Source organism: Neoarius graeffei, chromosome 13 (genome assembly GCF_027579695.1).
Source record: "Neoarius graeffei isolate fNeoGra1 chromosome 13, fNeoGra1.pri, whole genome shotgun sequence".
Taxonomy (NCBI): Eukaryota; Metazoa; Chordata; class Actinopteri; order Siluriformes; family Ariidae; genus Neoarius; species Neoarius graeffei.
The window spans coordinates 1,421,227-1,433,798 of record NC_083581.1 but is presented as its reverse complement, the minus strand read 5'-3'; the positions used below and the strand labels follow the sequence as shown (position 1 = coordinate 1,433,798).

General features: G+C 43.2%; 1 protein-coding gene across 3 annotated transcripts in view; it reads right to left on the bottom strand.

The window, feature by feature from the left end:
• LOC132896337 (protein kinase C and casein kinase substrate in neurons protein 1-like) overlaps positions 1 to 12,572 on the bottom strand; it is a 101,777-nt gene that overhangs the window by 24,815 nt on the left and 64,390 nt on the right. For 2 of the 3 annotated variants that reach the window (XM_060937092.1, XM_060937093.1), the window contains exon 2: positions 514 to 640. In XM_060937092.1, coding sequence (XP_060793075.1) covers positions 514 to 573 — 60 coding nt within the window. In that variant the 5' untranslated portion in view covers positions 574 to 640. Of the gene's footprint in view, positions 1 to 513; positions 641 to 2,402; positions 2,432 to 12,572 lie in introns of those variants that run through there. The other variant, XM_060937094.1, reaches the window with a different exon arrangement.

Here is a 12,572-nt window from a genome sequence, read left to right as displayed (position 1 = left end):
TCAGAACAGAGAAAAAAACTCAATCACATACAACCTTCACAGAACATTTCAACATCTGTCATCATTCTGAGATAATCGTAACCTTAATCTGTAAAATAACTGAATAAAATGACACTACGGATCCAAACGTACAGTAGCGCTCGTGTTTAAATACTTTCAATCAAATTTCGTAAGCCAATCGCTGGACGTTTAAGCAGATCACTCATCGATCGGACGTGTGTGAGGTCGCGACCTTCCTCAGTTTAAAATGCAAGCCCTGACACGGCAAAAGCTCAGCTTTAACACTGAAACCCTCCAAAAGCCACAAGAAGAGGCACTTTGATGGAGCACAGCAGGTGGCGAAACCCCTCAGAGAAGCCAGCTCAGTGTCCAAAAGAAGTCTTTGTTGTTTTTCTGGCAGATTCCGACATGAAGCACAACGTGGCGTCTGTGTGTTTAACTCTCATCACACTCGCGCTGGCAAAAACACAACACCAGTATTGATGAAGCACTGAATAAATGAAAAGGCCGTACCTCCCAAAAACTGTCCATGGCCTCATCAGCAGCGGCAGATTCATCGTAGGAGCCGGACATGTTTGTGGATGGAGTGAATCTGGCTGGAGAACGAAGACGACGGCAGCGGGCTGAACTTCCTCAAGACCTGAGAGAGAAACGAGGAGAGAAACAACTGCTGTCAGTCAGAGGGACGAAGGAAGGAGATGAACTTTTACTGGGATCAGTCCAGGTGTAACTGCAGGTCACACACCTCTACTGATAAACAATATTACTTATAGAGCAGTCTGTAAGCTCCAAAAGTATTGGCACCCTTCATGAAAAATGAGCAAAGATTTAAATAAAACATGAAACGAATGCATTTCCGTCTTAAATATCTTTTAAATGGAGGACGGCGTATAATTTCACTTCAACATTTAACATGTAAATAGGGCAATCTTTTCCCCCAAATACTGAATTCGATGTCCAGTTAATACTGACAAGAAACTTTTACACAAATTTTGCGTAGGAGCTTCACGTGTTACTGTTATCACTCAAAAATACACCAGACGATTTTTTTTCACCCAGATGATCCAGATTACATATAAATCCAGAATATTTCACATTTATTTATGTGTATTGAAGTCTGGGATATTAACAAACCACTTAGGAAGCCCCTCCCCCACCCTCCATTAGCTCAGCGGAACACACACTGATAGATTTTATTTCACATTAATGAACTCAAAACTGTCTCTGTTTCAGGAAAATCAAATCCAGATGAGAGATTACAAACATGAGATACCTGGGGCGGCACGGTGGTGTAGCGGTTAGCGCCGTCGCCTCACAGCAAGAAGGTCCGGGTTCGAGCCCCGTGGCCGGCGAGGGCCTTTCTGTGTGGAGTTTGCATGTTCTCCCCGTGTCCGCGTGGGTTTCCTCCGGGTGCTCCGGTTTCCCCCACAGTCCAAAGACATGCAGGTTAGGTTAACTGGTGACTCTAAATTGAGCGTAGGTGTGAATGTGAGTGTGAATGGTTGTCTGTGTCTATGTGTCAGCCCTGTGATGACCTGGCGACTTGTCCAGGGTGAACCCCGCCTTTCGCCCGTAGTCAGCTGGGATAGGATCCAGCTCGCCTGCGACCCTGTAGAACAGGATAAAGCGGCTACAGATAATGAGATGAGATGAATGAGATGAGATACCAGGGAAGGGGGCGGAGCTTCCTGGGAATAATTTACTATTAGAGAACTTGAAACACATACACACAGCTGTCAATCATTCCAGATTCAGATGTTAAATGGCTCATTGGCTGCTTTAATTGGAGGGAAAAAAGAAGTTTTGGGTTTTTTTTAACATTTGAGCAATAACTTGTTGCAGCATGCTACACCATGGAGCTCCGACACAAGATTATTTTATTTTCACGTGATAATAGGTGATGGGTTTTACATGTGTATAACTGTATTATTTAAAAAGTTTAAAGTCCTTCCCATGCCTGGTCTTTCCAGGCAGTCTCCTGTCCCAGTACTAACCAGGCCCTTGAGGAGCATTGGGCAGTGCCGATCTCTGTTTCCGTAGCCCTCGGCTACAGCTAGGGTTACAGTGGGGGGCTTGTCCTCTGGTAACTGCGAGAGTTTGACTCTCCACTCGCATCTGTATTGCAGCGTGCCTTGCCAGACGGCAGTAGGTACCATTTTTATGATGGCCTTTGTTATAACCCGACCATGAGTAGAACTCACAACCTCCCAATCAAGAGGTGGACACGCTAACCACTAGACCAGCTCGCAGTACACTGTATTATTTAACCACTCTCAAAAACACCATGGCATCTGTTTGCAAATATTCCTTGAGGGTGCCAATACTTTCACTATATATCGTTTTCCTTTTTTTTTTATTAGAGAATATAGAATTAAAAGAAAAATCTAATGAGAAAGATTTACGTTTTTCTGTTTGTCTGGTTAAGCAGTGTGTTCCACAAGGTTGTGTCCTTGGCCCTATTCTTTTTATAACACACACACTGCCACTTGGTGAAATAATTCGTCATCGTGGTCTTTAATTTCACTGCGGTGCTGATGATGTGGAGATCGACATTAATACCAGGTGCAACTCATCTGTTCCACCTCCTTCATTATCTGCCCACATCCACGAGGGAAAGCCTTGGATGAGACTGAATACCAAGGGTGATATTGTTGAGTCTGTAAAAACCACACAGAACCTCAGAGTCATCTTCGATCAAACACTTTCCTTTGATTCTCAGGTAAACACTCTGGTTAAAGCAGCATTTTTCCACCTTTGAAATACCGCAGGCCTTCGTAACTCTCTCTCAGTGGATGATGCTGAAATGCTGAAATGCTTATCCATGCCTTCATTACCTCACGCTCAGATTACTGCAGTGTCCTTCATTTCGGCCTCGCAGTTAAAACACTTGCTCTTTTGCAATACATTCAAAATTCAGCAGCCAGACGCCTCACTCATACAAACGTACTGCTCACATCACTCCTAGTCTTTATAATCTACACTGGTTGCTGATTTCTTTTGCTCTCAGCAATGTACAAGACCTGTTACATTCTTACACCACTTCCTGCAGGTTACAGTCAACTGATTCTGCTTTATTACTGATTCACAAATAATATATATATATATATATATATTTACTCACAACCTAAAATCAGATCTCCTGATGAGTTTATGAGCAAAATATCTCCAAGAGCACAGAATCCCCCTGAATAGAATAATAATATTACAGCACCATGAATGAACACTGTCTTGTGATAGTGAGACCAATAATGAGAGACGCATTGCAGTTACGATACAGATTTATTCCTTTCTTTGACGCCGCATGCCATGCGCCAGAAACAACACCAGCACATTCATTATGGTGAGACTCTGCTGGGTGCCTGGGGGACAGCAGTGAACCAGCGCTTTCACTTTACACCACTACTGTAGAGTTACCATCCAATATCACACTCCATACGCCACACAGCTGTCTGGTTTCATCTCTCACATCCACACACACAGCACCATTAGGACTAATTCCCATGCACCTGTTCCTGATTAGAGCTCAATCACAGCGCAGACATTTAAATAAGGACTCTGAGTAACACACAGACTTTGTGAAAGCCTTGTATTTTGTGTCTCTTTTCTGGTTTTGACCCTGTTTGTGTTTTTGGACTGTGAGTATTGTATCCCTCTGATATCCTGTCTGGGCCTCACTCCACCACTGCCTGGTTTTCCACTTGGCCTTTGTCTCCGTTTTGGATCTGTTTGCTAGTGTGATTATTAATAAACTCTTTCTGTGATTACATCCATCTGTCACCCAAATACATGACACCAGCAAGCTAGTGGTGTCAGTAACAGCACTGGAAACCTGAGCTCAGAGCAGCCTCCAAACATGGCCACTCTGGACTACACTTCCCAAGCACCACAGCGCCCCTCGTCACCAGAATTCTAATTCCTTCACCTGTCTCTAATTTACCGGCAATCACCTTCCCTATATAAGCTCAGCTCTTACACTCCGCTAAGTATCATTCCATGTCCCTGTGTCTGACTTTACCGAGCCATTTGACTATCTGCCTGATTTCCCGTTATTGAACTCTGTTTACATTTATTTCTAACTTTGTTCTCTCACCTGATCTCTGATATTCTGTCCGCTGATTGACTGACCCTTGCCCATCCCTGACTGTCTCCGGTTTCCTGATTTGGCTTTGTTTACAGTTTGCGTTGCACCCGCTCTCCCCTGCGTTTGCATCCGTAAGTGCCTGCACCCTGACAAGTGGACTAATAAAACTGTTTTAACTCATTTTATATGAAACTGTTATGACTATTTTCCATAAAATGTGCTAGTAAATAATCCCACATTATTTTTTTAAAAAGCAAATAAAAAATAAGTGGATAAAAACCCATCTACCTTATGGAAATAAAGATACAGATTTTGTTGTCCAGTGGTCGAGGGTTTGTGAGATATATCATCTTGCACTTATGATTGGGTTCCCTGTGGTGGTACATGTTTGTCATTCTTATGGACGGACGTCGTACAGTCAAAAGTGATCAAAAATCAGGTTGATGAATTACCACATGCCATGGCCTAATGGTTAGAGAAGCAGCTTTGTGACCAAAAGGTCACTGGTTCGATTCCCTGGACCAGCAGGAATGGCTAAAATGTTCTTGAGCAAGGCACCTAACCCCTAACTGTTCCCCAGGCCGCTCTAGATAAGATCATCTGCTAAATGACTCTAATGTTATGTAACCATATTAATTAAAAGAGAATTGATTAAAAATCAATTAAGTATGGAGCATCGCTCTGCTATAAACTCTCTTTCATGGGTGGTAGAGCTTTCAGTGTTGCAGGTCCAAAATTCTGGAATCCACTTCCCAACAACCTTAGGGAAATGTATTCCATCAGAGTATTTAAGCCTCATCTTAAATCTCACCTTTTCTTTTTATATTATCACTCTGTCATCATGTAACATTGGATTTTAACTTATTAGTTATTAGTTGCGGTTGTATTTTTTCTCTCCCTACTCTGTAAAGCGTCCTTGTGCTTGTGAAAGGCAATGTATAAATTAAACTTATTATTATTATTGGTGTTGGAATAAGTGTGACTTTCTTTAGTTGTCTGAGTGAACAGTTTGAATCTGAGGATTAATGTTTAATTCAGACAAACTTCCCTCTTTTCTTTTCTTGAAGGGTGCCAATATTTCTGTAATAGATTTATTTTGTTGATTAACCTTCATATTAATTTTTTTCCTCAGCACTGGATTCAGGAACAATAAACATGACATCCATCAAGTCTTAATTTATGTAACATGAAGCTCCTCAACATCGACTGCTGCAGTGAAAATCCAATTTGCTGAGTTTATTCAATTGGAACAAAACTGTACACACACACTGACTTTATGATATCACTCAGGGCTGGCTGTATTATTATTATTATTATTATTATTATTATTATTCACAAATTGATCCAGAGCTCTTTAAAACACACACACAGGAATCTAGAACTGTTCAAGAATGTGTTTATGATTTGATGAACAGAATATCAGAACATCTGCAGGTTCTCCTCCATCAGGTTCTGTCATCAGGCACAACGATTCTCTCCTCACAGCACACACTGAGCATGCCATGAGACATTTTTACAAAAATTAAAGGTTTGTTTTTTAAAAAATCAAAAACTTACGTGAACCTCATTGAATGTCATTATTTCACAGAGTATAGTAATATGACTTTCCATTTAGGGGTGGCACGGTGGTGTAGTGGTTAGCGCTGTCGCCTCACAGCAAGAAGGTCCGGGTTCGAGCCCCGTGGCCGGCGAGGGCCTTTCTGTGCAGAGTTTGCATGTTCTCCCCGTGTCCGCGTGGGTTTCCTCTGGGTGCTCCGGTTTCCCCCACAGTCCAAAGACATGCAGGTTAGGTTAACTGGTGACTCTAAATTGAGCGTAGGTGTGAATGTGAGTGTGAATGGTTGTCTGTGTCTATGTGTCAGCCCTGTGATGACCTGGCGACTTGTCCAGGGTGAACCCCGCCTTTCGCCCGTAGTCAGCTGGGATACGATCCAGCCCACCTGCGACCCTGCACAGGATAAGCGGTTATGGATAATGGATGGAATGGACTTTCCATTTAGTGTGTTACCCTTAATGACTATATTAAATAGTGGGTGGAGTCAATGCATTTAGATTATCACCTGCAGCCTGAAAAAGTCACTTCAGGAACAGAAACTCTGCGTGCAAAGTAATACCACTGAAGGGCAGAGAATACATTTGAAGACAAAATAAAACTACTATTTTATTTTAGTCTCTTGAATTCTTTTTTTTTTTTTTTTACATCTGATTCATTCATGCAGTTCACGCCTACTTAGATCAAAAGGTGCAGGCTACCTGCTGGTACCTCGTATAGTGAAGGCTGCATCAGGGGGCGGAGCCTTTTCTTACAAAGCCCCACAGTTATGGAACAGCCTTCCAAGTAGTGTTCGGGAATCAGACACAGTCTCATCGTTTAAGTCTCGGCTGAAAACATATCTGTTTAGTCAAGCCTTGTGTTAATGGTGTTTATGAGGTAAAGGTGTAGATCTGGAGGATCCTCAGACAGAGTGTTTTGGTAAACTGGGATGTATGGATGCTGTCAGTCCCCACTCACTCATTCACTGGGGTTTGTTGGCGGTGTAGTGGCTGCTGCTTTATGTCCCAGAGCTCCCTCATGTCTGTGTTACCTTCTGGCTCTCCCCTTTTAGTTATGCTGTCATAGTTAGTCTTGCCGGAGTCCCTGCTTTCACTCAGCGCACAATGTACACTGTTCTTCACCATTAGCTGACACTGGGCGAACCTAACAACCTGTGTTTCTCTCTCTCTCTCCTTACACATGCTACTCCTGAGACACCAGTGATGCTGAACCTCTCCTGCTCTCAGACCTGCCTGATCCATCCTGATGCCCTACTTCTGGCTGGAGTCTCATCACATTGCTCCTGTGGAGGTCGGCCCCCATATGGACAGTCTAAAGACACACTTAGAAGACGCTCTGGACACTTACAGTTTTGCGAAGATGGTTTTGGACTCCAATCCCCATAATAACTTTAGGACTGCAGTTGTCATGAACAGTTTTACACTCAAGTCTCCATCAGTGAACAGTTTATAACTTCAACAAAACAGACTTCCTGTTAAACTGTAATGAATTTCCTGGTGACACAGTTGTACTTTGTGACTCTATAGGACACAGTTATAGATGTGAGTTATTTATAATCACGCTGTCTGTTATCACCCAGATGGGGATGGGTTCCCTTTAAAGTCTGGTTCCTCTCAAGGTTTCTTCCTCGTATCGTCTGAGGGAGTTTTTCCTCACCACTGTCACCTAAGGCTTGCTCATTAGAGATAAACTTAATAATTAATCATCTCCATCATCTGACATCTGGCAAGCCGGTGAATTGCAGAGATATCTTTCAGCCCTAGCTGTCAGTCATAGTTGCCTTAAGGTGTTCACTTGGTAGGCCTGTGTCCCTTTCAGGTACCATATTCAGAGTGGGACACAGCCAGCCAACCTTGTGCTTTGCGTCAAGCTCTCAAAGCAACACTTGCACCGCAGGTTGGTCGTGCCACATAACGTGGCCGCAAAGACCAAGACATCATTTCCTGATGATATAGGAGAAGCAGGGTAAGTTGCCATAGAGCTGATTGTTAGACCAGTGATCATACCAGGATATGTTTAGGACTCTTTGCAGCATATGAGTATAGGTACCATCCAGAGAATTTTCCTGAGTTTTGGTCAAGGACCAAGATTCTGAACCATTTAACAGTATGGACTTGAGTGACATTAAAAAACCCTGATCTCAGTTTTCCTAGTCAGAGGTGCAACCCAGACTTTGTTTAGGACATTGAGGGCACCCCATGCTTTGGCTTTTCAACATTTGATATCATGGGGTGTACTTGTCCAACTGCCCAGGCACTTAAAGTCATCGACTTTCTCTCTACTCAAGTTGTTTAGAGCATGGAGGGAGTCATTAGTTGAGGGTTTCAGATACATCACTTTGGTTTGCTGCACATTTGGCTGGAGGCCAACAGCCTGAGAAGCCAACTCAATGATGAAGAAGAAACCTCGGCAGAACTGATGGTGTCTTTGAAGAGTGCAATGTCATTGGTGAAGTCAAGTTCAGGAAGGTGGACTGCAGGGTGATGGGAGCTTTAGGGTTAGGCCATGGTTAGGACCAAGGGCTACATGTAAGGCATAATCCAAGATAATGATGAAGAGCAGTGGGGCTAGTGGATCCCCTTGTAGCATGCCACAGTTGATGGAAAACGTCTGTTTCACTGTTTGGAGTGGCAAAAACCTAATGTACATTATCTTGATAGCTTCTACAATAGTCAGAGGGATTCCATTTGCACAAAGGATGAAAAACATAGTGTCTTGCCTGATGGAATCAAATGCATTTTGGAAGTCTAAGGAGACTACCATGCCCTCCTTTTGGTGATTCAAAAGTTCTTCAATGATACATTGGAGAGCTAGGATTTGTGAGGCAGTGGAGTGCAGTTGATGGAAGCTGTTCTGATTTGGGCGGTGAAAGCTGTCCATTACAGGCCTGACTCTGTTCAGCAGAAGTCTATTATAGACTTTAGAGGTCACTTGTGTGAGGGAAATACCTCTGTAGTTATCAGGCAATGTCAGGTTACCCTTTTGGGGGTTGGTATAATGCCAGATAGACCCCACTCTTTTGGCCAGTTTCCTTGAAAGGTATCGTTTCAGAATACATTAAGAAACTTTCTGAAGTTAGGAAGTCTCCAAAACTCAATAGGGAAGCCTTCCAGTCCAGGTGCTTTACCGAGTCTCATTTGTTCTACTGCTGTATCCATCTCAGACTCAATAAATGGACAAGTTTCAATTTCTTCATTAGTTTCAATTTGGGCGATGTGGACTAGAGTGTCTGACAAGGGACTAGCAGGAGATAGAAGCTTTTGAAAATGTTATTTCCAAAGGGATAGCCTGTCTTCACCTTGGATAAAGACTACTTGAGACTGTTCCTTCGAATGTTTCTTCACTAGGTGCCAGGCACTTTTTGTATCCGTCAACTGATTGCCAGTATCAAATTTTGATAGAATTGTACATACTCTTAATTCCTCCTGCATGTCATATGCTGACTGCAAGGTGTCTTGCGCTGCCTGTGTTGATTGCACATCGGCATTGATGGTCACTTGGTGTGTTTCCTCCACTTCAGGGCATTGAGATGTTAGATATTAGAGTGTCCTGAGGACTTTTCTTGGGGAGGAGATCCTCTCCAACTTTGTTACACACTTCAACAAAAGATGAATCTGACTGGTCATTCTTGGGAAGGATTAGAAATTCTTTCGCATCTTTGCATCAACAGACGCATCTAGCTTGGGATCAAAAGCTAAGGAGGACCAGTTCAGCCGTTTCCTCTGCTGATTCCTAAGAGAGTGAAAGCCCAGTTTAGTTGTGATGGTAACTATTCTGTGGTCACTACCAGTAGGGTTTGAGGATGAATGGGCCTGGCAGTCTGTGATACGGTACTGTCGTGCCAACACTTACGGCAGAGGATGAAGTTAATTTGTGAGAGGAAGCCCTCTGGGGACCTGTGGGTCCAGAGTTTACACATGGCTTTCTGGAACCGAGTGTTTGCTATTCACATGTTCATGAGTATATTCACATGCTAATTCATATGTTTAAAATTTATATCCAGAATGTATACATTTCTGGGCGGCACGGTGGTGTAGTGGTTAGCGCTGTCGCCTCACAGCAAGAAGGTCCTGGGTTCGAGCCCCGTGGCCGGCGAGGGCCTTTCTGTGTGGAGTTTGCATGTTCTCCCCGTGTCCGCGTGGGTTTCCTCCGGGTGCTCCGGTTTCCCCCACAGTCCAAAGACATGCAGGTTAGGTTAACTGGTGACTCTAAATTGAGCGTAGGTGTGAATGTGAGTGTGAATGGTTGTCTGTGTCTATGTGTCAGCCCTGTGATGACCTGGCGACTTGTCCAGGGTGAACCCCGCCTTTCGCCCGTAGTCAGCTGGGATAGGCTCCAGCTTGCCTGCGACCCTGTAGAAGGATAAAGCAGCTAGAGATAATGAGATGAGATGAGATGTATACATTTCTGCAAAGCTGCTTTGTGACAATGTCCAGTGTTAAAAGCACGATACAAATAAAATTGAATTTAATTTATTTTTACATGATTCTTTCATATGATTCATTTATCACATGATTCATTTCAGTTCATGTGATATTTTTTGCACATGATTAGTTTATTTTCACACGTTTCCTTGAGGTCATGTGCATAATATATTAAAATGTTTTTCACATGTACTCATATATTACTCACACAATCACATCTGAACTGTCTGGGATTTTTCTGTAAGTGCTACATTAGCGTCGTAGTTAAAGCAGTAAGCTCATCCAATCATGTGTCGACTATCTGACGGTGTTTGTGGTGAAGGGTTTAATTATGGTTGGTGCTAAAATGAATAATGTGTTAAAGGTGACACTCTGAATGCTGAGTCACTGTTTAATCATTCACATCACATCACATCACATCACATCTCACTGAAAATGTGAACCGTGTGAATGCAGTGTGCAGCGACTCTGTGATCAGCCAAAAACAAACATATAAAATCATATAACACACAGCATGGAAGTGTGTGACGAGCAGGACGTCCATCAGCATGCTGAGGAAGAGGAGCTTCTCCACAAGGCAACGACATCGAGGTGGAGCCTGTTGTTGAGCGCTGGAGATAATGAAATCAGCTGGAGTTCTTTTGGCTTGAGAACTATTTCTCACATCAACATCATCAACACTGTGCGCGCACACACACACACACACACACACACACACACACACACACACACCCCTTGCTGCACTGAGAATAAACCACCACTCGTCATATCTGTTCCTGTGGTGCTTCCTCTCCACTGAAGGAGACCCAGAAAATATAGAACTAAACTTGGGCCTGCCCCCTTTAAAGAGACTGACAGGCACATAGGCCACGCTTCTTTCACTGAGACTAACAGATACACAGGCCTGTAGGGACAGCGGCCATGCCCGTAACCATGGTAACCCTTTCACAACCAGTTTGAAGCACACCCATCTCTGTACTCGACGCCATGCTTTATCTCCTCCCCTTCCTCTGACTTCCTGTAACGGTATTGGACAGAGGGGATACCTGATACCAGGTACAGTGATGTCACGACTGCTTTAAATCAGCGAGGGAAACGAAATCTCGCTCTCTCTGGCCATGGATGTCCTCTCTGGTGGACTCTACGCATGAAAGAGAGAAGCCAATGCATTGGTGCTACAGAAGGACAGAGAACAAAGAACCAGCTATTGATACCAGACTTTAGCCAAAGTCCAATGTGCTTGACCTTCGCGGAGTTGTAATAATAATTTAACCGGTTATAGTTACTGCAGCCTATGCAGAACTTCAAAAAAGGAAAGAGGCGACCGGATCCCTCAGCCCCTTTTCTCCAACATCGACGAAATTATAAGCAAGACTCTTCCTAGATCATCGGGCACCCGACGAGACGCCGAGGATCTCCAGCTGACGAGCTGCGGAAGGAGTAAAACCGTCTTCACTCCAGATCTACGTTCTGCGCTATCCCGGATCAGAAGGCTCACTTCAGTACCGTCTTCTCCCGGATAACAAAAGGCACTTCCAATCGCTAATAAGAGCGATCACCCCGAGTAAGGGACAAAACCGTCTTCTTCCCGAATCGGAGAAGGCACACTTCAGTCGCTAATGAGTAAGGCTGGCATCTGGGCAAAGTTTGTTAGTTTTACTTGTAGCTAGTTAACGTGAACAGTGTTGTTTATTTGAATTCATTTATGATTTAAATGTATGCAATTTGATTTACATGAAAGTCGGTCTTAGACCGTGTGTTGTTGATTTACTTTATTTACTATCTGTTTAGCTAGACTGTGCATGCTCTCTCTCTCTCTCTCTTTAACTGAGGCTAGTGCAAACTCCAGATTCCTTTGTCTTAATTTCCGCGCTCTCCTTGTAGGCGTGGCCTGGCACGGCTCGTACATTCCATTCGCATTACACACACACAACCACGTGATTTTCCCTATCACATTTTAACATCCACTCGCCCCATTACTTCTGATCACCATTGGTGCCTCAATTATCACACACACTACTGATTCTTATATGTATATATTTTGTATATATTGTATCATCATTTCTACTGAATTATTCCTTGGCTGCTATTGTTGCTATATCTGATCAGTATTAGTTTGCTAATTCCTGTCAGCTATTTCAATAAATGGTATCTTTGGAATAAACTGTGTCCTGTTTATTGTCACAATATTCACTGAAGTGCCAACCTCTGCCAAGGAAAGAACTTTAATTGCCTTCACCCATTCTGATTAATGAATTTATGAGACTGAGTCCTTTTTATGAGACTGATTTGATTGATTTTAATAGTTTAGCTATAAACTATTAGATACACTAATTAATGATTAATTAATTTATGAGACTGATACCTTTTTACATGAGACTGATTTGGTAAGCCCATTGCACCTACAGGCCACACCTCCTTCACTGAGACTGATAGGTACACGGACCATACTTCATTCATTGAGACTGACAGGTATACAGGCCACACCTCCTTCACGGAGACTGACAGATAC